Source organism: Sceloporus undulatus, chromosome 11 (genome assembly GCF_019175285.1).
Source record: "Sceloporus undulatus isolate JIND9_A2432 ecotype Alabama chromosome 11, SceUnd_v1.1, whole genome shotgun sequence".
NCBI lineage: Eukaryota > Metazoa > Chordata > Lepidosauria > Squamata > Phrynosomatidae > Sceloporus > Sceloporus undulatus.
This window is the reverse complement of record NC_056532.1, coordinates 4,887,219-4,911,828: the sequence shown is the minus strand read 5'-3', so window position 1 is coordinate 4,911,828 and position 24,610 is coordinate 4,887,219. Positions and strand designations below refer to the sequence as shown.

The 24,610-nt window shown below is 55.1% G+C and overlaps 1 protein-coding gene across 1 annotated transcript; it reads right to left on the bottom strand.

Moving 5' to 3' along the window:
- Positions 1-89: 89 nt before the first annotated feature.
- PITPNM3 (PITPNM family member 3) lies at positions 90-24,571 on the bottom strand. The gene is given in 21 exon segments (XM_042442439.1): positions 90-2,375; positions 2,378-2,557; positions 3,037-3,165; positions 3,342-3,525; positions 4,568-4,717; positions 5,033-5,181; positions 5,608-5,724; positions 5,939-6,055; positions 6,430-6,578; positions 7,080-7,292; positions 7,621-7,791; positions 7,968-8,134; positions 8,591-8,772; positions 10,866-10,985; positions 11,684-11,873; positions 12,813-13,048; positions 13,483-13,559; positions 16,278-16,331; positions 17,317-17,433; positions 18,580-18,675; positions 24,411-24,571. Coding segments are annotated over 21 exon segments (2,952 nt in total). The 5' UTR covers positions 24,436-24,571; the 3' UTR covers positions 90-2,246.
- Between the last annotated feature and the right edge of the window lie 39 nt (positions 24,572-24,610).

The window sequence follows — 24,610 nt, the reverse complement described above, 5'->3', positions numbered from 1 at the left end:
GCTCAGGCGGGGAAACACAATTCCTCCCCAAGAAGGGAAAACTGGCCCCTGCACACAAGCAAGAAAAGACATGCAAAATGCCCACAACCTGGAAGGCAAAGAAGGTGTTTATTTGATATGACCGACACTGTCAGGGGGTTGTTCTGGAAAACAAGATCCGCATAAAACGTTTTGCCCTCACCCCCCTCCTGTCCCCCAAAAGACACAAAGAGAGGGGAGGACAGAGGAGACCGTTTAAGCTCCTCTGCAAGGATCCCACAGCTGTACATTGATGTGAAACCAGGAAGAGAGCCATAGATTTGGGCTCCCCTTGCAAGGAAAAGACCCCCCCCCCCAGACTCACACAAAGACGGAGGGACCTCCAGGCCGCCCAGCACCATCCTCCCATGCCCTCCAAGGTTCCCATCCCTGCCTTGCCAGCCTGGCCTTGCCAACGGAGGAGGGACGCTCCTGGTACCTGCGAAGCAACACCTGGAGGGCCATAGGTTCCCCTGCTCCAGCAGCTTTGACATCAGCTGCCAAAATGAGACCCAGTTTGGAATCCATCTCTCTCTCTCTCTCTCTTTTAAATAAATAAACAACAACAACCAAACAATAACAACAACCTTAAGACTATTTGCAAATAGAAATCACTTCTCTTCAGCCTTGCGCTGCTTGCACCCCACGCATTCGCTCCACGCAGAGTACCTGAGGGCCATTCACTTCCAAAACCAAGCCCCCCTTGTTTCTCTGGGAAGGACACTGGGGCCCTTGCAGGCATTCTGCACATGGCCCTTGGAAACAGTTCTGAAACCCTGCATCCCAGAGGCAGCTGGGGCTCCAATTCTGGAGGGCCAGGAATTGCCTCAAGGAGTTATCCAGGCGCTGGACGTCTATGGGAATGTCTAGAGGGCCACCTGGTTCCTCTCTCGAAAGAGTGCTCTTGAATGTGGAAGCTCAGGTTTGGAGAAGCACTTTGGGTAAGTTATCTCATGTCTGGAACAGCACCAGCACCCAAATGGGGAAAGCAGCAGCCGCAGTCGCAGCAAAATGGGGATGAGCTGAGAGATGCAAGGTGCGCTCTCTGAGGGTCCTCCCCGCCGGGAATCCTGGGAAGTCATGGAGTTCCATGAGCCATAGGTGCATGTGCCAAAGCCATCCTTGGCTGCCTCCAGGAGGATTAAATGGGTGCACACACACGCACACGCACACTTACACACAGAGTGGCCTTGTCTACCCGAGATCCCTATCTAATAATACTGTAGAGGGAACACATGGGTTTGTACACACTAAAGCGCCAGGGACACACCAGGGCCCACCATGTTTCACAAGACGCCATCATGACAAGGAGCAACTACGGCGCATGCCACGCACATGGAGGCCGCTCCAGCGGTTCTGGCGCTGGAAAGAAAGGAGGAAGAGGAGCTAGGGCCTCCACTGCTGTTTGGCTTGTCCACCGGATTGCACCGGGGTGGGGTTCAGTTCCAGAGACAAACGCAAGAAACACAACTGTGTGGCAGTGGCAACAGTCAGGGAAAACACACCTGGGAACAGTCAGAAGTGACTCAAACCCAGGACCCTGTTTACCCAACTTTTCTGGAGGTGGGCAGGTTCTCTTTCTTCCCCCCAACCTGACTCTCTTCCTGGCATGTCAGCCACAGATCTCCATGGGCATTGGTCCACAGCACCCCTTCTGCCTTTTGGGGAGGCAAAGAAACCATGCCTAGGGTCCCCTCCAACAAGAACACCAGATGCCCCCACTAACCAACTGCCTTCCCCCCATTTTGTCTGACATTCCCCTCTAAGGTCTCCATGCTTGGAAAAGGAACGTAAAGCTGCCTGGCCTTTTTATTGTCTGAGAAGCAGACGTAAAGTGTTGATGGACTGGAGGTGCCTCTTGAGCCCCCCGTCAGTGGGATATTCCAGAACTTTCCTGCCCCCCACTTTATTGCACATCTTCTAACAAAGCAAACACTGAAAGGCTCACTCACTCGCCTGCCCAGTCGCAACCACCGCCTCTGACTGTGCACCTCTCTTCCTCTGGCCTCCGTGTCGCGAGAGGAAGATCCACCGCGACGCAAAGCCCGCCCTCAAGGGCAGGCGCCACGGGGCAGCAAGGACTCACAATACCTCGGGCCGACCAGCCCCAAAGCTGCCCCACTGGCGGACGAGGCTCCAAGCACAGGTGCCGCCCGCAACACACACAATCAACGTACCAACGAGCCACATGCCGCAGCAGCACATGCCACCCCCTCCCCAGCAGCACACTAAGGGACAGGCTCAAACTTATGGGGGCCCCCACGCATCCAGCCTAGGGGGGTCAGGTGGCGGTCATGGTCCTTATCCGACTCAGGCTGGCTCTGGGCCCGCTCTGGCTTAGGGGTCAAGGAGGGGGGGGGTCCGGCTGCTGGACGGACATTGTCCTCCGGAGGTGGTTCCGCTTGCGCAGGAAGTCCGGCTGGGAGTGGAGCCCAAAGCTGCCTTTGCGCAGGATCATGCGTGAGTTGTTCTTCTTGGGCCGGGAAGGAAGGCTGGACTGCAGCGTGGCCAAGTGGGCAGCGTAGCCTTCGCTCAGGAACTGAGGAGAGAAGAAGAAAGAGGAAGGGAGGCAAAAGGAGAGGGAGAAGGAAGGAAGGAAGGAAGGAAGACAGAATATGTTAGCAGCTGGAGAAAGGCCAGAGGGAAAGGTGGTGACATGACAGTCTCCAAAAGGTAGCCAGGAAGAGACTTTTAGCTCCAAACAGACCCCCTTGACCTCCTTTTGGCTCCTCAGAAGGCCAGGGGGGTCTCTTTTGCTGGGGGAGAAGTCTAAACAGAGGTTAAATGGCCTTCGCTCAGGGATGCTTCCATTCCTGTCCAGGAATTAGGAGGTTGTCCATTTTGCGTTGATTTTTGACATGTTAAGACGTTTTGGGGAGAGGACACTCACACGCAGAAAACAGGACCTTTCACACAAGGGCCACTCTTCTCCAAAGAAGAAAAAGTGGGTTTCTGGCTTTTTGCACTAATTCACCAAAAGGTCTCGAAACCTGAAAAACCACGCCACGCTTGGCCCACCTGGCACTGCGCCTGGTACTTCTTGGCCGGCCGTCCCACGATGTAGATCTGGGAGGGGGAGAGGCCCAGGACATTGTAGACAGAGATATCCTTCATGGAGCCATACGCGGCGCAGATCTTGATGTGGCACTGCAAGGGGCGGGGAGAAGCATGTGGGAAGAGCCATGAGCTCTTGGCATTTGAGGTGGCCCTTTGCCCAGGTCCCTCTTATTGGAGGCCCCAGTCCCCTCCAAGGGTACAGATGAGGGCACAAGGGGTCAGAGAGAAGGCAGAGCCCCACCACGACTGATGCCCCGGCCACTGACCTCTTGCACCAGGTTGCGGAGGAAAATGGTCTTCTGCCGGAGGGGGTCATGGACGAGGCCGTCGGAGAAGAAGATCATGCCCTGGGGGAAGTTGTGCTGGGAGAGCCAGGAGACCACCCGCTGCTTCTGCATGTCGGGGCGCCCCGTGATGTAGAGGATCAGGTAGCCCAGGTCTTGCCAGTGCCTGTGCCAGGAAGCGCAGGAGCAAGAGGAGGGCGGAAAGGGGTGGGTGCCACACTGGGGGTCTCCTGGGGTCTGTACCCACAGATAAGGGGAGGCCCATGGGTCTCATCCGGCCACCCACAGCCCACAGGTGGCCCTCGGAGGTGCTGCAGGGGCCCTTCTCGTTCACACAGGGAAACTCTGAGACTCACGTATCCCCACCCAGCTCTGTTCCCCATAAAGCCATCCTCTGCTCAGCTTTCCCAGAGATGTGGGGAGAAGGCTGGCACTGTTGCCATGCACACCCTCCTCATGCTCTTCACCATAAACAGCAGAGACCCCAAGAGGTTAAGCAGAGGCTCTCTGTCAGGTTCAGAGAGGAGAAAGAGAGGGGGAGTGAAAGGGGAGCTGGGGGCTCCTTCTTTCCTTCCAGGCAAAGAACGAGAGGGAGGCCAAAAGAGCAGGAGGACCAGAGGCCCCTTGGAGGGCAGGCAAAGTGGAGGCAGAGGAGGAATGCAGATGCCTGGACATTGCGGCTAGGCCTGAGGTCCAAAACTCCCTATGGTTGGAACTGGGACTTTTCCAGTGGCCAGAGAAGAAAACCACCACCAGGCAAATGGGAAAATCCAGGGGGAAATTCCCCAGGCAATCTAAGGCCCTGGAGAGAGGCTGGCTCCATGCTTTCCATGGGGTGAGGGGATGGGGGTGGTTCTGAGGGACATGAGGGCAGAAGAGAGACATTTCTGCAAGCCCCCGAGGAGTGTGAAGCAACATGAAAGAGGCTTAGAGGCATTTCAAGCTTGGGCTTTGTGAGGAGCTCCATAAGGCGCCCAAAGAATGCCTCCTTTGCTGGCCTAGAGGCTTGCCACCAAACAGCATCCCTTCTCCCTGTCTTTGGGGATTCCAGCTGACATCTTGTTCCCCACCATAAGAGCCACAGTAGAGAGCCAAGCCCTGGAGTGAGGGAGCACCCCATTTCCCTGAGGACAGGCTCAGTGCCTGGATTGGAGAAGACCCCCAGGAGGAAGAGGAGGGTGGGTTGGTGGGAGAGCCTCCCTGCTTACCTGACCACATCGACAGCCCCTGCCCGGACTTTCGGGTCACTGCCCATGATGGAGACACTGGCGGCAAAGGAGCCATCTATGCTGAAGACAATGCACTCCATCCCTCTGGGGAGAACGGTCAGGTAGCTGACGGCACTGCTCTGGTCTCCCCTGGGAGGGCAAGGAGGGAAGCCCCCAAACAGGCAGCGTCAGGCTCTCCTTCCTCTGCATGGCTCTTCCCATCGGTTGAAAAGCCAGAAAGCCAGCCAGCCAGGCCCAGGGCAAGAGCATGGAAGGGGACCCCCAATGCCACCTCCCTGGGTGATGCTGCTGGACCCAGGCATTTGGGGGACTCAATCCCATCCCCTGGAAGCAGCCAACCCCCAAACACGGTAGTTTTAGGTTGCATCGAGGAGGTCAACACAAACTGGGGAAGAAACCTTCTCAGGTTGCCTGACCACCCGCCTGCTTCCATCCCCTCTTTACCTGACCACCATCTTGATGGGGTAGACGCCCACCAGGAGCCTCTTCTCCTTGGGGATGCTGTAGGAGACCCTGCCGCTGCTGTTGGTGATCTCCGTATCGAAGTAGACCCATCGCCCAGAGGAGGGCTCAGTCATGATGAAGATGTCCACCTGGAATGCGGGGCAGATGGGCTTCCTCTGGAGAGTCTTTGGTGCTAGGGGCTCCATTCAGGGGCAGAGAACCCCCCATGCCAGCCCCACCCTGCCCTGTGCCTGGAGGGGATCCTAGACATTGGCTTTCTTTCTGGGGCCCCAATGGAGGCCAAACAAAGTCCAATGGTGGCTAGGAGTCACAGCAGCCATGGCCCTCCACTTGCATAGGAATTGTGTGCCTTGGACTGCAGCTCCAACTATCCCCTATGTCAGGGATGATAGGGGCTGTGTCCAAAGCACATAGCCTGGCCCCAGGCTCCACATCCCTTTGTTTTGGTCCTGGTGGGGGCTTTATATCCCCTCCTGGCAAGGCCCTTTTGCCCTAGTGATGGCTGTTGCATGACTCTCCCCCTGTGTCCCCCTACTGCCCCATGATAGCCTTACCTTTTCCCCCGTCAGAGCCACCATGTCCAGAGGGCCGTACATGAAGCGCCCCACCAGCACCTGGCCCCCTCCTTCAGCCGCAATGATGTCGTTGGAGCGGTGGTTGGAGGTGACGTTCTGGAAGGGAAGCCCATGGTCAGAGTGGGGCACATGGCCAGAAAGGGAAGGATGGGGTGGGGGGACATGGAGGGCAACAGCCTCAGCACCCAAGAGGGCCCCTGTTTCCACCATTCCCCCCTTTTCCCAAAATGGCCTTTCAACACAAAGCCCAAGTTTATGGCTGGCGCTGCAGCCTCCCTTGGGGAGCCAGGAAAAGGCCGTCTGCTCCCACCCTGAGCTTGACTTGGGTCCTCTTGCGCAGCCACTTCTCGCGTGGATTGGAAGGGCTGAGTGTCCCCAGGTCCAAACTGTTGCTTTCCTTGACACTGATGGCTTCGAATCTCATCACCTGAAAGGCAAGAAGGAGACGAGTAGAAATGCTGATACCCCCCCTCCACATACACACACCGCCATTTGGAAAGGGAGCAGCGACCAGCTAGACTAAGCTTCTCTTCTGGAGAAAAAGGCACAAAAGGGCCCTCAAGAGGATGCCCAGCTTGCCAAAAGTAATTCAGAGATGCCACGGATTCATTGCCTAGGGACACTTCTGCTCTCTCTTCACAGGCAAAATGATCCAGTCAATTGCAAGTGTTCAGGGGCACACAGGACCTTTATGGGCCTGAGGCACCAGAATCAGTTGACCTTTGCTTTCCGGCTGATATCTGGTGAGTAAGAAAGGCTGGCAATCCTATGAGGAGTGGGCATGCAATAAGGTGGTCCCACCTGTCTCAGGATGAAAGCGACTACGTCTGTCGATTCCCAGTAGCTGGCGTGGAAGAGATGTGGCAAAGCCACTGTTGGAAAAGCCGTGAGGACGCCTGGGCAGTAGAGCGCATAGTCTATCCGCTTGGACCCCCACCATTTGGAAGTTACTATGGACAGACAGACACACGTGACCCACAAAGCTATGTGTCACCCCATTTCCTACAAGATTCTTGCACCACTTTCACACATAACAGCAAGAAGACACAGACACACACACCTGCAAAAAGATGTAGTTAATGCTGCCCTCGGACAGTTCAGCCAGAAGTATGAAATGCCCTGCCTCTACTTTCTCCTCCTCCTCCTCCTCCTGGTGAAGGATCTCTGGGGTCCAACACTGTCTGGGGGCTGCCATGTTATTGGCAGCTTGGCTGGTTTGTCATAGGAGATGCTCATAGTGATGGACCCATGGAGGACTGAGATTCAGTGCCATGGACAGCTGCTTCATGGCAGGGGAAGGTCTCCCCAGTGGCTTGAAAGCCAAGCAGGGGTCTCCCAGGGAAGGAAGGAGACTCTTTCCCATCCCTTGTGTGTTGATTTTGCACCAGACATGAGCTGCACACGAAGCAGGTTCCCCAATGCTTTACCGCTCCGCCACCTGCTCCACTTACTCTCAGCCATGTTGGTGGGCAGCAGACTCTCCGTTGAGCCTGAGCTCTCGCTGTTGCTGCTGCCGGTGCTTCCCCTCCGCCTCCTGCTCCTCCGCCTCCTGCCCTGGGCCTTCCCTTCGGACGCATCCAGGAGCTCTGGCGCTTCCACCATGGAAAGTATTTCAGGAGACCCCTCCTCGGCAAAGAGGGCCTTGTGGGCCTGGAGCGCATCCACTGCACCATGGGAAAGAGAGGCAGAGGATGGAGAAAAAGCTTCTTTGCCGGTGGGGCTCCAGGAGAAGCCCCCCATAAGAGCCGCCAGTAGAGGGAACTGGCTCAGGAAAGAAGTTGGGAGCCTCTAAGGAAACCCATTTGCTCATCTCACATTCCAGTCCTGGGGCTGTTGGGAGATGCAGTCTGCCAGCCACCCGGAAGTTCACGTGTCCCCCAACCCTGTTGGCAAAAACTGCCTCCTCAGAAGGCCAAAGCATGCAGGGATGAAAGTGAAGCACAGTGGGCTACCCAGGGAGAGAAGGGGGGAGCGTCGGAACAGGTGCTGTACCTAAGAGGTGGGACCGCCCATCGCCCAGTGGGTATCTCTGGTACCTGGGCACGGCAAAGGGAGACAGGAGGTGGAACTGGTTCTCCAAGAGGGGCTCCAGCCGAGAGGCCGAGGGGTCAGCCGAGTGGAAGAGGCTGTAAACCTGGCTGCAGGCAGGATGGACTTGGGCAACTGGAGGAAGAAGAAGAGATGCACCAGAAAGGGCCAGAAGAACCACTGGCATCTTGTTCAGCATCTTGGATTGCTCCCAAGAACATGCAGAAGGGTCCAAGGAGCCTTGAGTTGCCACTGCCTCCAGGAGCCTTAAAAAAGTGGCAAGGGAAAGCCCTCAAAGGGCCACGGCTCACCTTCCAGGCCAGGGAGCACCGTCCTCCTCATGGCCAGCACCAGACCAAGCGGGGAGCCAAAGAGGAAGAAGTCGGAGACCTCAAACTCAAAGCGCCCCAGGTTGAGGTCTGATGTGTTGGAAGCATCCTCAGCAGGGAAATCCTCATCCAGCATTGTGGAGTGGATGCTGTGGGGAGAGAGAGAGAGAGATGGGGGGCAGGCTGTGGGGGGGGGGGGAAGAGCCTCAAGGCAAAGCGGGGCATTCCACCACACCCCAAACCCCCAAAGGCCCAAGAAGGCATCACCTCCAAGCCTTGGTTTGCCTCCCCAATGCCTCCCAGTTGCCATTCACCACAGACCCTTTGCAGAAGGGGGCATGGGGGACCCAAGGGGGGCAGAGCTCAGCAGGGTGTTTTTCTCCAGCAGAGGAATTGATGCGGTCAGGGAGGCTCTTTGGTCGGAGCAGATCCTGGGCATCCCCTGTTGGCCGTTCCCTCAACCAGGAAAAGGTCCTGCGAAGACAGCCTCTGCCAACCCTGGGGGGCAACCAAGCCCCTCTCCTTCCAAGGGGAATTGGGGGAGCTTCTGGGAGTTTCAGGAAGAGGCTCCTGACAAGAAGCACCTCGAGGCACCAGCTGCTCACCTGGAGAGGAAGGCGTGGTGCTGGGCGATGGCATCGCAGTCGTAGATGGAGCAGCTGCTTTGTTTCCGCAGCAAGGCTTGCCTGGGCTCCTCGTCCTCCGCCATCCCCAAGATGTCAATATTGCTTTTGCTGAGGCGCTTGAGGTCCCCCAGGTTTGAGTCTTCTGCCGAGAGCGAATTATCCTTAGAAAACAAAAACAACAACAGAGGACACAGCAAAGAGGAGGCTTGGTGCTTGTCACTTTTTTCAAAGGGCAAAGCCAGTATCTTGGGACGCAAAGGAGCTGCCCTCTTCTTTGAGGTCTTCAGAGTTCCTGACGGTGAACTTACTGACCAAGTGACCACAGCTACCAAGTTCATGTGGCCACCAGAATCCAAGAGCAGTCTACCAGAAACATCCTAATAAAACAGGCTTCTGGAAATAGTGGAACAGCAATGGCAGCTTGAAAGGTGTTTAAACTTGTCCTGCCAGAATGGGAGCCATCGGCTGCCTCTGGATCCAAAGTGAAAATGGGTGCAAATCTCCCCAGACCAGCCTTGCTCTGACTCCAGTCTAACTCCCTCAGCAGCCCAGCACCAAATCCAGCCCTAGACCTGGACCCTCAACACAAACGCACACTGCCACAGACACTTCCCAGGCGCAATGGGCGGAGGAGAGGGGAAGATCACAAAGGACGGCTAAGGCAAACATAGGCTTCAGGTGAATGGCAGCCGGTTCGCCGAAAAGAGCTGGGCGTTGGGCTTGAGCGTTGCACGGAAGGAGGCTGCAAAAAGCCTCATTATAACCAAGCGGCACGTCCTTCCTTTGTGAGGAGGGTTTGCTGAGCTCCTTTGTGTGCCTCCTTCAGATCTGAAGCCCTGAGAGATCTGTGATCTTTGTCAAAGCTGCAGGATTTCAGGAAGCGGCTGAAAGGAGCAAAGCACTCCGTTCGTCAAAAGCGCCACTCGGAAGGAGCCCCACATTTGCGGATGGATGCACAGCATATGGGAATAATGTGAGCGTTCCTATAAATACACCAGCTTTCCTGGAGTGCTAAATGCCTCGGTTTCAAAATGCCACCGGGATGCGCTTCTGGGGCCTTTCATTTTGCGGGAATGACGGAATCCGATCTTGCTATTTTAAGCACAAGACCAGCAGCCCAAAGGTGCGCAAAAAAACATGACATCCATTTTGACGGAATGGCGCTGGCGCCAGAATCGCCAGCCCGGGGGACGCAGGGGGTGGCCGCAATGGCAGAATTATCTGCTTCCACCTGCATCTTATTAACCTTTGATAAAGTATTCCCAGGCTGCTTTCATGGGGTCGGTGGCGCGGATTCCATTATCCCCTGAAGCCTCTCACCAATCAATGCTGGGCATCAGCCCTAGAAAGGAGCTGGAGGGGAGGGGGCATAACTGCCATGACTGCAGCATGATTTAAACACCAGGGAACTGCCACCCCAAAGACGCTTTCTGTGGGACTGACCTCTGAAGAGGACTAGGCTCCGGGAATTACAAAAGCCTGGTTTATATATATATATATATATATATATATATATATATAGACTTTTTTCAGCTGAAACAGCTCAAAAACTAGGCATGATCTCCCCAGGGAAGACCAGCTGCTGAGAGGTCTCTCCCTGAGCTTCCAATACAAAAGAGAAACTCAAGAAGACCCAGTGGGGGAAAAACTCATTCTCCTTTTGTAATATATTTTAGTTGTCATGGTTCAACTTCACACACACACACACCCCCCACACACACACACACACACACCCCACACACAGAGACATGGACACTTCCAAAGCTTCAAAATAAGTCTGCAAAGAGAGCATGCAAAGGGATCTTGTAGCATCTTCAGAGACTAACCGAAAGAAAGAAGCGGCTTGCATGAGCCTTTGTAGACTTCAGTCTCCTCAGTCAGATGCATGGAGTGGAGCAGAGGGTCCCTGGGACTGACATCTACGAAAGCTCATGCTACCAGCTTCACTCCATGCATCTGAGGATGTAGGGTTAAGTCTATGAAAGCTCATGCTACCAATACCTTCCTTTCAGTTAGTTTCAAAGCTGCTACAAGGTCCCTCTGCTTGCGAACATGGCTAGGTCTTTGAATTCCTGAAAAGGGAGGACGAGGTCCTTGGACACAAGCGCTCTGTGCTGACCCTTGTCCCAACCAACCAAGAAAGCCACCTTCCTCTTCCAGCCCCACCAGGCAACCCAGCAGGTGCCTCTCTGCGCACTGAAGGGAGAGGAGCCCCGCTTACTCTCCGGGGTGAGTTGCCCCTCTGATGGTGTACCTGGACGCTGCTGGCACTGCCTCTCCTGCTGCTGGCCTGGCTTTCACCTGCCAGCCCTGTGCTGTAGCAGATGGCATCGAACCCCAAAATTCCTCCCACGCAGTCCCCAATCAGGCAGACCTAGGAAAAAGAGGAGGAGGAGGAGGAGTGGTGTTAAAGTGACGCCTCCATCTAAAGACAACGCCAGCAGCACCTCTGTGGCTGTAACGCATTGTGTCACCACCACCACCACTTTATAACTGCATAAAAGCATATATAGAGATATATACCGCAACAGGAATAAACTTTATAGCGGCATCAAACTGCACTTTATGACTGCATAAAGGCATACACAGACACTTGTCCCTCCATATTTGCTAGGGTCAGGGACACAAGACCCCCGTGAATATGGAAAACTGCAAATAACAAAAACACAATGTTTTTACCTCAGAGGACACCTTTCTAGGACTCTCTAGGTCCTCCGGGGCAACTCTGCGGTCAACGTCCAACAGACACTGACCATAGAACTGCGCTGGAGGAGCTACAAAGGCCTAGTAGAGTATTCTCTCTAGGAATATCTAGGTCTTTCAGTGCAACTTTTAGTTAAAGTTGACCACAGAGTTGCACTGGAGGACCTAGATATCCCTAGAGAGAACATATCGATCAAATCCACGAATTAAATCCGCAAATATGGAGGGATGAGTGTATACCGCAACAAGAATAAAAGTCCAGTCTGTATGCACATGTGCACCAAGAGGCCCGTCTGCATCCATCACTGGGGTTGAGCATGCCCCCCCCTCCACACACCCCTCTGTGTCCCTGGTTGGAGGGTGCCATACCTGTCCGTTAAAGCCGGTCCCGTCGGGAGACCTGAGGAATTCATTGTAAACATGGTTGGCTCTGCTGATCACGGTGGCCACTGCCTCTTGGTACTTTGGGGAGGAGATGGCCAGGAGCGGCAAGGCGGCCAGAGGGATGTGGTCCTCGCTGCTGCTGAGGGAGGTCTCGTCGTAGCTGTAGGGGTTCAGGCTGTGGGGGGGGGAGAGCACCACCAATTATTATTAGTATCATTGCTATTCGTTATTAACAATGCCCTGAATGCCCAATGTGGGAAGAAGAGAAGGTGGGGTGACTGCAGAGTGCCCATGGATGGGGTGCTAGGACTCCTAATCCCATCCAGTCCCCCAAATGTCACCAACAGGATTGATTCCCAGCCTGCAAGGACTCCCACACTCCATTCCTATGGCCACCCAGCAATGCATATGAAGAGCCCGGAGCAATCCTGTGTCCCTGGCCAGACTGACCCTGATTGGATTACGGATCTCTCTGCAGAGAGGAACCAAGGGACAGCAAGGTGAAACCTAATTATTTACAAGGCAGTTTAAATACATTAGCAGCTGCGAAGAGCCAGCAGAAAACAGCAATTATGACAGGAGGTCTATTTTGACACCAGAGCGGCTCCATTCAACTGCCAATTACAGGGATGAGATTGACAGCCTGAGGGCAGGGAAAGAGAAGCGCTCTCTTCTGCTTCTGGGGCTGCGGAGGGGAAGGAATCTGTTAGTGGCTTTCATCATATCTTCCACAGTTCTGCATACCTACACCTCTCGGATGCGCTTGACCGAACGTCTCAGAAAAACAGATCTTGGATAACAGAACTGGCCCCAGACAACATGGACAGCAGTCAGGGGACCACAAGGTCTTGTGTGCCCTTTGAATGGGACCCAGCGGCAACCGCTGTTTGCTCCCATCTGTGTATTCAGCCGCCCAGGCAGCTCTCTCACAGTGGTCCTCATTGGCTTCCCTGTACCATCACCTCTCTTTGGGAGCCCATTTTACAGAGGGGAGACTGAGGCAAGGGGGAATGATTGGCCCCCACCCAAACCCAAATCTCTTCCCCACCTCCCCTTTCCCAGAGAAAGCCCACCCAAGGAAGCAACGTGATCCAAAGGAAGGGGGGGACCTTACTTGGCCATGAGGGAGAAGGCCTGGGAGCAGACAGCCGGACAGGGGACCAGGCGGATGAGGATGTGGCCCAAGGCGGCTGGGAAGTGGGCCTGCGTCACCTCCTCAAAGACGGTGGCGAAGGTGTTGATGTCGGCCACCTTGCTGCCAGCTTCCCCGGCGCCTGTGTCCAGGATGTTGCCCCCGTGAAGCACCAGGATCAGGACCTGCGTCTTGCAGCTCTGCTGCTGAGCAGCCTCCTGGAGAGGAAGAGCAGGAGGCAAGGAACGGCTTCATATGCTTTTAAAATCTTGGTGCAACTGTTTTTGGTCTTAACCTGGAAGCACTTTAATTGGTTATACTGGGCTGCCACCCTGAGATCCCTGAGTTCAGAAAGCAAGTCCACAGGCGCATTGCCCCAGAGTGGTGTGAGACTCCAAGAGCCAAATCACCTTCTCAACCCTTTTCTCAGATGTTGAAATTTCACAACAGCAGCAATTAGCTATAACCAAAAGTAAAAGGGCAGATGGATAATTATGGGACAGCCCCACTGCCCTTCCAAGTGGAGCCCCCAAACGCAAGGGCCCCTCTTCCCACAACGCCTGAGAATGGGGCCTTTGGGGATGCCCACTGCAGAGCCCCTGAGCATGGACCCAGGGAGATGGGGACAGAGAGATGCGCCTTCCAGCCTCACCTCGCCGTCCTCATGGATCTCAATGCTGCCTTGGGTAGGGTAGCGATGCTTCCTCAGAGAGGCCCGGTACAACTCCCCTGAAAGAGAAGCAATGGTCAGACTGGACTCTCCTCCAAGGCGGGTCAGATCTTCCACCTGAGGCCAGGGAGACGGAGGCAGCAGAAGGAGGCACTCATCCACCAGCTATTCTCTCCTGGCAAGACTGTGGAGGTTTTGGGAGGCTGGAAGAGTGGGCCAAGGAGAGGACAGAAGCCCCAAGTTAATCCATTTCTGGCTTAGGGGCCAATGAACAGCGAGGCAGAAAAGGAGAAGGAAGAAGAGGGAAGGAGCAGCCACTGCAAATGCCTGGCAGAGCTCAGAGACAATGGGGGGGGGCATGTGTGTGTTGTGTGTGTTGTGCGAATCCACTGGCACCCAGCATGCTTCTGGAGTGTCTTAGGGTTCCTTTGCAAAGGGAGTGTGAACAACGAAGGGAAGGAATATTTGCACTTCCCCTGGATTCCTCCGGAGCCCATCCTCAGCCAGAGACCAGAGGCCTTGCAGAGTTTCATGCCAGCCCCTTTCCTTTGCGGTGTGTCTGGCTCTGTGCCCCCCCCCCCCATTTTGCTCTCTCTGCGTGTGTCAGTTGCCAAGGAAACCGCCGCAGGACGGAGCCCGGCTATCTCTCGCCATCACAACACAAGTGCCACACACTCCTCTGCAGAGGCACCGCCTGCCCTGCCAGGTTGCCCACCTGCAGCCAAGGCAGTGTGCCTGACTTACTCCTGGGACCCTGGGAATGGAGGCAGGGGGGAGCCTATGTTCCCTTCCCTCTCTTTCTCTCTTCTAAGTGCCCCCAGGGCCTTCAGTGCCACTGAACTGCACCGTTTGCACAGCCAAAAAGCCAGGTGCGCAACCAGTGCATTTGCCCTGAGCCTTCAATACCCAGGCACCCATCCCTTGGGCTCTTGGCTCCCATTGCTCTGAGGCTGCTGTCCTCTGGACACACTCAGCCATCACCCAAAAGATCTCCTCTAAGAGGGAAGAAGGCTCCCACTCCTTCTTCCTTATCACCATCTCTTTCCAAAGTCCCACCAGAGCAGATGGCAGCCATGTCCCAAATCTGAGAGGAAGAGAGAGAGCAAAGGGGCAAAGATACTGGGACCCAGGGAAGGGGTCCTGGACCCCTTGGTTCCCTGAAGAAGCACAAGGGGAAACTGGCCAGGAAGCTCCCAGCCACAGCCTCCCCTGCAGAAACCTACTGGCTACAGAGGAGGACCTAATGGCTTTTAATGCCTTTTTCTATCCAATCAGCCCCTCTCTTTAACTGACAGTAGTTTTGCTTGTCTCTGGGCTTCGTTCTGCAGCCTCACTGGGACTCGCTCCAAGCCCCCGTTTCAGGAGGAAAGGGGGGATGTTAGTGGAAACTATGAAAGTACTAGACAAGATCCTCAAGTGCAAAGATACACAACTGAGCACTAATGTTAGAATCGCCCAAACCATTTCATTTCCCATCACCATGTATGGATGCGAGACTTGGACGACGAAACAAACATCACTGAGATGCGGTGCTGGGGAAGAGCGCTGGGCAGACCGTGGATGGCCAAAAAGACAAGCAATTGGGTCCTTGGACGGATCAACCCTACATTCTCCCTGGAAGCCAAGATGACTAAACTGAGGCTGTCCTATTTTGGCCACATCATAAGAAGGCAATGGCACTGGGAAAGATGGAGGGCAGAAGAAAGAGAGGAAGGCTGCGTAGTCAAGGAGGCCACAGGGATGGATCTACAAGAGCAATGGAGGTGTCTCACCCATGAAGTTGCAATGAGTCAGAGTCCACTCAAGGACATTTGACAACAACAACAACAACGACAACAACAACAACAACTACAGGGCAGAAGGAAACAGAAAGAGAGGAAGACTGAATGCTGGATGGTGGACAGACAGGCCAGGATGACCCTGAACCTGCAGGACCTGAGCAGCCAGCTGAGGAGAAGTGTCTTGGAGGAGCCTCATTCATGGGGTCACCTTGAGCCAAGGTCTCCACTGCAAGGCAGTGAACAACAACAACAACTTCTCCCCTGCAAGGGATGGCAGTGGACTCCATGGAGCCCCTTCCAGTGTTTCCTTCCCAAAAGCCAAGGCTACCAGTCAAAGGGGGGCTCCAAGGGAGGGATCCCTGTTGGGGGCTGGATTGGCGCTGGAGCTGTTTCTTCCTCCACCGCTCTGCCATCTGTTTGGCTGCGACTGACTGTTTATATTAACAAATCTGTCAGAGAGAAATAAACTCTCTCTCTCCCTCCCTCCCTCCCTCTAGGAGAATCTTTTAAACTCCCGTTGCAGGGATGGGGGCAAAAGATTGCCAGCTGGCACCAGGTTGGCCACTTGGCGAGGCGGCTGCGTTCCATCCATAGAGGAATGGGGGAGAAGATGCCCCGGGGGGGGGGGGGGGGTGGCTGAAAAAACTCTTTTGCACCCCCAAAAGCAACCCCAGAGGTTGTTGGGCCCTGGACTTTGCCCCAACCTTTTCCCATACAGAACCAGGGACCTTGGGGGCCTGGCCTTTAAACACAAGTGGCAGACGCTGAGCCTCGGGAAGGGCATACATTTCAGGACATGCCTAGCATTGTAAATAATCGACTTTATAATAATCCCAAGGAGGAGGGCTCAAGAAAGTTGGGATTTTTGCCTCCAGATGGCCTTAGAAAAGAGCATTACAGTGGATTTAGATGTTGTTGCCATTTGCAATTTAGGCATTAAAATGAGCATGATTTTTCTACCCAAAAGGGAGCAAAGAGAAAATAGCCTGGACTCACGTTGCTTTTCTTGCAGAACGCCAGAGGAGCAGAAAGGGGGGTCTTCTCCTACTAAAGGGAGGAAGAGGAGAGGAGAGTCACAGGAGGCAGCTTCTCTTATTAGCATTAACACACACAAACATAGTCTTTGCATCTGAAATTACGCCACGGTTCTTAAACTTGCCAATGATCTTGGTGTGTGCTTGTCATCCCCATCAACAAAATGCTTTAAAACCAAGAAAGGGAGCAATGGAGAAAGGGAGCGATCATCCTGCCGCTTGCCTGCTCTCTTCTCCTTCCCATTCCTTCTCTTTTCAGCCTACATTTCTTTGTCAACAAGCAGAAGTAATGCCACATCCCCCCCCCCCCCCCCCCCCTGCATAATTAGTCACAGTCTTAAGACCCACCAGCCTTTCCCAGGTAGCTCTGTGCTGGGGTCGCATAGGAAAGGCAAGGGAAATCTAGGGAGAGAACCAGCGGCTGCAATGTTTGTGTATTCTGGAATTCCCAGACCTGTGGGTTGCACCGCTGGCCCTCCATCCCACGCACAACCCTCAGGGCGAGTAGGGGCTTCGGTCTAGGCCCCTTTAACCCAAACCAGCTCCTGTTCAGCCACTCTGGTTCAGAGCCACAGTGAAGAATTTGCACAAAGGAGAGAAGCATGTCGTTTGACACCAAACGAGGGAGAAGCAAGCACTACAGGTTTTCTTTTCACAAAATTCCCTGCAAGCCTGGCATACTGAAAAGAGGTGCCAAGGTCCCCATAGGTTTTCTTTTAAATGACAAAGAAGTTGGTAAACATTCTGCCCAGTGAGCTGATGGGTGCCCTGCCTCCATAAAGTACCATCCCTAGGAAGGGTCTCAGCAGGGGCTAAAAACACACCAAGAGGGTCCCACAGCAGCCAGGCCGGAGGGTTGGAGGGCCATGGGGCCATGAGGGCACCGTATCCCTGGCCTGCGGCCCACCAGGCTCCTTCCTTCCTCTGGCTGGCTCAGGAAAGGAGCTCAGGCGGAGGACCAGTGGGGGGCAGTGAAGCCCAGTGTGTGTTTCTGGGGGTACCTGGGTTCTCCTCCAGCTTCCCGATGGTCTCGATCCGCTCCACCAAGTCGTTGGAGTTCCACTGGCTCATCCCCAGGAGGATGGCTGCATTGGTGCTCTTGCCTTCCACCACTTCCTCTGTGGGACAAAAGGAGAAAGGGAGGCATTAGCAGCATTCTTCCAGCTGGGCTCAAGGGGCACTGACCTCCCTGCCAGCTGGACAAAGCCCACCCGACTCATGCCTTGGGCCCCAGCACTGCAAAGCGTCTCTGCCTTTCAGCTGCTGGCATCCCAGGCGTTGACAGGCAGCCTCCATTTAATTAAGAGCCTGTCTGCTGCCTTGATGCCACGTGGCAGAAGAGGAGGAGACCAGGCAAGCTGGGGAAAGCGGCCAGGAATGGTCAGCCGGGGTTGAGGGGGAATGATGGGGTCTGAGCCTCTCAGAGCATGGCAGGAGAGGGGAGGATGCATTCCTTTCCCCCACAATCGGAGATGCTCCAGTTGCAACAGTGGCAAAGAAGACAGCAAGGAGGATCAGCATCTCAGCCAGGCCAAGCAAGAGATGTTCATTCCCCAAACCCTCTGTTTAAAAACCAAGACCAAAAGCCCTTGGGAGTAAAAGAGTATCCTCCCCCCACACTGCACCCCTCCCCTCCATCCCCACTGCTTTGTCTTTGGATTGCTATAGAGACCTAGTACTGCACCTCCTCCATCCCTCCCTTGTTAGGACAGAGGATGCTGGTCCCCCTCCTGCCTCCTGCCTTAAATTATAGATGGAGATGTAGCTGCGCAGAGCAAGAAATAGCAGCCATGGCAGCAGCAAGTGGTGGGCGGCATGGACACAGGGGTGAGCATGGCTGGGGCAGGGTTTCAGCCCCTGTGTTTCTTGAAGGAGCAGGAGAGAGTTGGGGGTCACAGGGACCCTTGCAAGAGAAGCAACTGCCCCCACCTCCGTCACACGGAAGCAAGAGCTCCTCAGACTTCCACATCTAGTAGCTGCTGCTTCTTTTAAATAACCTGTCCTTCTATATGTTGATCTTTATTTCAGCTTCTCAAACAATGACTACTGTTTTTACTGATGCTCCTTTTCTTTCCTGTTCCTCCGCCAGAGGGGCAGTGAGAGCCGACAGCATCTCTCCATGAAGCTAGTATCACACAGACTGGGAAGCATCATATATATATATATATAGCAAGCTTGTTGAAAGAAGCACAACTCCACAATGTATGCGAGGCCCTCCGAACACAGAAAACATGGCAGAGAAGGTATATTCGATGCCCGCTAACCTCGTGCGTCAAAGAATTCTTCATCATCGGAGCTTTCCACCGAGTCGCTGAGGATGCCCTGCATTGGCCACTGGGAGCTGAACTGGCGTCGCCCGGCTGCAAAGGGAGAGTGAGGTTGACATCTACACTGCTATATAAATAAAGCATCATCATCATCATCATAATAGCAAAGAGGCAAGAGAGACCACATCCAGAGGGTCGCCATGAATTGGGGCAGACCCAGGGCAGCGGAGCCTTCTGCATACCTGAACCCATTCTGAGTCCTTCACTTTTCTCAGTTTCCTCTCCCATTTGGTGCAAACCCTGGCCATGAATATTCTGCGTCTCCAAGCAACCCGACCGTGGGTCCTGAGAAACCTGTAGGGTCTGTGTCAGATAGGAATTCTGCCCCCACAACCCCTCTCTCCTGTCCCTTTTCTCCTTCCTTTTGTTCTCAGCCCAACAAGAGGGTGAGCTGAAAGTTCACTCCTTCCGCCGCCTCTTCTCTTTTTCCGTGAGGACGTCAAGGGTATGTGGCTCCTAAAGGCAAGTAGGAAGGCTCTTCCGTTTGTACCTTTCTCAGTTCCCAACAGGGAGGCAAACAGCTTTGAAGTCATCCCTGAGAATCTGGGAAACGGTCATTTGGGGGAAATGGCGAGAATTTCATCACGTCGCGCCTCCCTTGAGTCTGGTTTTCCCACTTCTTCTTCTTGATCATCACAACCACCACCCCCTTGACCCACTGAAGCCCCCTGCTTCACCAAGGGCCCTCTTTTCCCCAGACCCTGCTGAGCCCCCTTAAACTGCCCAGTTAGGTGTCCAATTCTGGCTAATGATCTCTCCCACCGCCAGTGGCAATGCAGGCACGATCCCAGGGAATGCTAATGGCTCGCTTACATTAAATAAAGTCCACTTAGCGCTAAGTGCTCCCAGCCAGATGGAGAGTCCTTCCCATTAAGGCAATGAAGCCCCAGCTAATTGAGTGTTGCTCCTGACGAAGACAAGTGGCCAGGCCTCACTCCATCCCCAGGACATCCTGGGTGCCAACGGGGCCAGTTCTCTTGGGCCTTGGCACATACAGTGGCAAGCAACCCCTGCCAATGGGGCACTGGGTGGGGGCTGATGGCAAGGAGCAGCCTTTGCCCCTCTCCTCCCAGAAGATGAAGTATGGATGGGACTCTCAGACCCTCCCCCCCAAAAGGCCCAGGTCCCAACTCCAGTTGGGTGGAGAGAACACCATGGGCTTTGCTTCCTCTCCATTGCTTCATCTTATACCAGGAACATGCAGCCCCTTGGTCTTCTGGGATGGTGGCAATAGGGGAGGGTCCTAGCTCCCCATGATGGACCTATTACCAAAAGGGCGGCAGGAGGAGGAAGAGGATTTCATCCCCTCAACCTTCTGTTTGCCAAAAGGGCCCTTCAAAAGAGGGACTGCCAGTTTCTCTGGAGTCACGAGGCCTTGCCCAATTCAGCAGCAAAGGAAACGCAAAACCCTTCCTATTAATTCACAGAAATTAAACCAGTCACAAATGGCTCATTGGATTGAAAAGCCAGGCGTTGGTTTTAATTAAGTCAAACGTCTTGGAAGGAGAAGCCAGAAGAAAGCTGCCAAAGAAGAGAAGAGAGCAAAAGCAGCCTGAGGGGAAAAGGGGGGGGGGGTAGAAGTGGCCCCTGCGAGGCCCAGTTTGCAAGGCAGTCCCTGGGGGCTGAGGGACAGGCACTCTGCCCATGCTCAAATGCACCCATCCCTTGCTTGTTCGACTTCCCTGGAGCATACCCCCAAACGGGAGGGCCCCATTCCTCCTACCAGCCTACTTGAGAACGAGGGAGTGCCATGATGCCATGGTCGGGGGGAGCATATGTGACCCCTAAACCTATGGGCCCTGAGATCCAAAGCATCTGCAGAACCCCAAAGAAAGTGCCAAGGAGGGCGGAGAGGCATTGGGCCATTCCAGGCTCCTTCCAGCAAAACCCAAAAGAGAGAGTTATAACAGCAAAACAGACGGAGGAAACGCTACGAACCGTCCCACTTCTGCCAGGATTATGACAAAATAAGCCAAGCAGATCCTGAGATGAAAGGCTTCCTCGGGGCGACAGTGCTATCAAAACAAGGCTCCACAATAAAGCAAAAAGGAAACCAAATGAAATAAAGAGCATGGGTGCTTTTAGGAAAGCCACTCGCCCCCAGGAGGCCCTGGCTCTTCTGGGCATGAGGACCTGAAAGAGACTCCCTCCCTGCTCTTGGGGGGCTTCCAGGCCATCCAGGCGGAAAGGACCCTCTGCCTCTCTGGCTTCAGCACCTTCGAGAGCTGCCCAAAACCTCTGGGTGGCTGGAGGGTGGTCCAGCCACAGCCCACGGAGGAGGAAGGGGGTCCCGGGCAGGTCTTGGGGTGCACCCAGGCAGCCCTCCTCAAGATCCTCCAATGGCTGGAGGTCCCTGGTTCGCCTTCCCCATCCACCTCTTTCTCATCCTGCCCTTGGTTTCCTTCTTTTTCCTTCCTTCCTGGTCCCTTCTTAGCCTCTGAGGGACCTTTGCAATGAGACATTTGGCCAAACAGGGCAGATCTACTGAAAGGAAGGAAGGAAGGAAGGAAAGAAAGAAAGAAAGAAAGAAAGAAAGAAAGAAAGAAAGAAGGGGGCCAGTGGAGGCTGGGGGGCTACATATGTCAGAGGACTTTGCCCCCTCAGACCCCAGACCCCTCTCCATCCCTGCTAAGCCATTTCAAGGCGGAGGAAGAGGCAGCTCAACTGGGCAGAAACTTGTTGGGCACAAGCTAAAAATAGCCTAGTCGGGGCCAGCGGTGAATGCTGATGAGGCTCCGGCGGGCAAGCAAAGGGGGATGCCAAGCGGGCACCAGAAGGAGGTGGGAGAAGAGGTGGACCCCCACCCCCCACCCCCACAAGGAGAGAGAGAGACCAAGGGATGGGCATCCCCACTTCTGGCAATGCCAAGAGACCCACAGCCGGCAGAGCAGCCTCCTTTTGCCTGCCTGAACTCCCGCTCTGCTCAAGAAGGCCAAAAGGGAAGGCAGGGAAACAACGCCAAAGGGGGCTGGAGGCTGCCCACCCCAGCAGGGCAAAGTGGCCAAACAGGGACCCCCAAACAAGGAGTGTGCCAAGGCACACTGGAGGAGAGAAGGGCCATGCTGGGCTGCAATGGCCAGGGCACAGCTGGTGGCCAGGGGAGGGATGCTGCAAAAGGTTCAGAGACACACCTTTCCCTATTTCCAGGTTTTCTCTTGCGGAAGACCAGGTAAAGAAAGGGGAGAAGAGTCAAAGGGCATCTGGCTGCAAAAGCAGGCACACACACACATCCATACACAAACACACAAAACACATACAAACACACACAATCTCTCTCTCTCTCTCTCTGCCCACCCTCCCATGGCATCCTCCTGGCGCTGCTTGTCTTACGTAAATTCCACACTCTTTTGGGCAGCAGATTTTACATAACCTCCAAGGCTCAGGGAGGAGGAGAAGAAAACACTCATGCACACAGATACACACACACACACACACACACACCTCCAGAACTCCAATGGCTTTTTTTTGGGGGGGGGGGGAATATTGTCCATGCCTTCCCAGGTGTTTCTTTGGAGAGCTCACCAGGAGTTGCCATGAGTTCCAAACACACCAGACTTAACCTCAGGCCAAGGGATGCCAAGGAAGCGCTGCCTGCCCCGTGCCAAGCACATACCCACCCCAGCCGACAAAAGGGAGCCAGGGAGGACATCACACACCCCAAAATCCACCACCTGCCTGTGGATCTTGCCTCCCTCTGAGGAATAAAGGCCACAGACAGGGTCTGTCTCCCATCACTGTGGGTTCACAACACACACAACACACAAACAAAAGCTCAGCTGGGGGGAACTCAAAAACACTGGTAGAAGATGGTGAGGTATAATGGCCAGCGCCTCCTTCCGCCTTCCAGGGGTGCATGGGTGCCCCAATTCCTATTCAGTCCCCTCCCCTCCTTTGGCCACCCAAGGCACCCTGCAAGAGAGCTTGCCCCCATCCCCAAAATAGCCAGCACTGCTTCCGTTCTTTCTTGGGGGGGGGGTTCTCATGCTGGTCCTGCGTTGCCATGGAAACTGCTCTCAGGCCACTTGCCATGGCAGCACCAGTAGCCATTGGGGGGGGGTGTGGCAAGAATAGCCTGCCCTTTGCCTCTGCTGCCCTCCAAGGACGGAGGCCAAGGACCCTAGACCCACCAGCTCCTGGGCACCTCTCTGGGCTCCAGGCAGCTGCAACTCTGGCACCTTCCAAGGAAGTTTCCCCAGTCTAGGTGGGAGAAGGGGGTCCCTCAGCCCCAAAGGAAGACTCTGTACTGGGGGCACTGGGGGCCTGGCATGGGCCACTCCTGGCCTGAACAGCCCCTCTCCCCAACTCCTTAGTGGTCATTTATTAGAGAGGGAAGAAGCCACCGCTGCTCAAATTAAATGAAAATGCCAACACACACACCCAACAGGGGGCCTTCCCTGCTGCCATTCTCTAGGCACCTTTAGCTGGCACTGCTTGGGCCATGCTACCGTCCTGGGCCTCCCCTTCCTTCCTTCCTTCCTTCCTTCCTTCCTTCCTTCCTTCCTGCCCCTCCAAAAGTTGAAGAGCGCAGGTAGTTTTTCCTGTTCTGTGAGAACAAAAGTGGAGGCATTGCAGGAGGAGAGCCAAAGAGCCCTCCATATGCAAGGCTCCTCCTCTGCCTTTGCACAAGGACCCAGGAAATGCAAGTGTGCCACCCGCCCTTCAGGTCTTGCCCAGGAGAGGAGGGGTGCCCCCCAGAGAAGGGTCTCCCAAACTAGACAGGGAAACTAGTGGATGGGCTTCGCTGACGCCTTCCCTCGCGCACACAGCCTTGAAGCCACACTGTTTTGAATTTTAACACAATGCTGCAGACCCAGCTGGTTGTGGTCATCACTGGCCAAGTCCCCAGAGAGGCCTGGCTTGCACAGTCACACGCCGCTTTACACAAAGGGGTCACAAAGGGTCACAAAGACCAGAAAGGGGTCCTTGGGGACAGAGGAAGGGAAGGGGCTGACTTCATAGCCGCAGAAGGAGTGTTTTGGGGGATCAGTGCCTTTATGGCTAGAAGGGCAAGAGGCGCAAGGAAAAGCCTCCCCCCTTTCCTGCCAACATTCCTTGGGGCATCTCCTGCCCAAGAGCCCCCACAAAAAATGGGGGAGAAGAAGAGATGGGCAGCCATGGCCCCTCCAAGTGCTTCCAGGGAAGGAGGTGGGGCAGATGGGGCTCTTGGGGCCAGGGAGACTCATGGAGATCTTCCTAGGGAGGTTGCCCAGCTGTGCCACCTGAGGGGCCAAGGAGGGACCAAAGGGGGTGTCTCCCTCTCATAAACTCCTCCAAGTGGAAGGAGGTCCCCAGGCATTGGGAAGGGGGCTGTAAGCATTCTGGGGGGGAGAACAGGTATCTGCCTGGTCACTGCTTCCACTGGGATTGTTTCAGGAAGCCACCAAGATGCCCCACAGCCTCTCCTACAAGCCTTTCCGGGGGGGGGAAGGGGAGTAAATGCCTAGCCCCCTCCAGAGGGCAGAACTGGTGGAGGAGCCCCACAGACCCTAACAGGGGACCCCTCCCCAGCCCCAGTGGATCAGAGGGTCCCCAGGGAGTGCTGCCATGCAGGGGTTGGGAGGGGGGTCTTGGCTGCTCTCCCCTTGCCCCCAGGAGTGCAGGATCGGGACCCAGGCTCCGCAATGGAAGGAGGGGAGGGGAGGGGAGGGGAGGGGAGGGGCCCAGAGGACAAGCCCCCCGCCCTCCTCCCCCCCCCCCCCGCCCTCTGCACAGAGATGGAGGGATGGAGGAACAGAGGGAGGGATGGAGGGAGGGATGGAAGGTCTCACCTGAGGGTGGGGGGTGGCTGGCCATCTCCTTCCTGGAGATGGGGGTCTGCCTCCTTCCTCCTCCTGGGCTTCTGCTGCTTCTGCTGGTGCTGCTGCAGCGTCTCTGATCTCTGCCTCTCAGTCAGAGCCCCCCCCCCTTAAAGGCTCCTCTTTTAAAGGCACCGCGTCCTATGGGGGGGGGGGGGAAAGAGGGGGGGAAG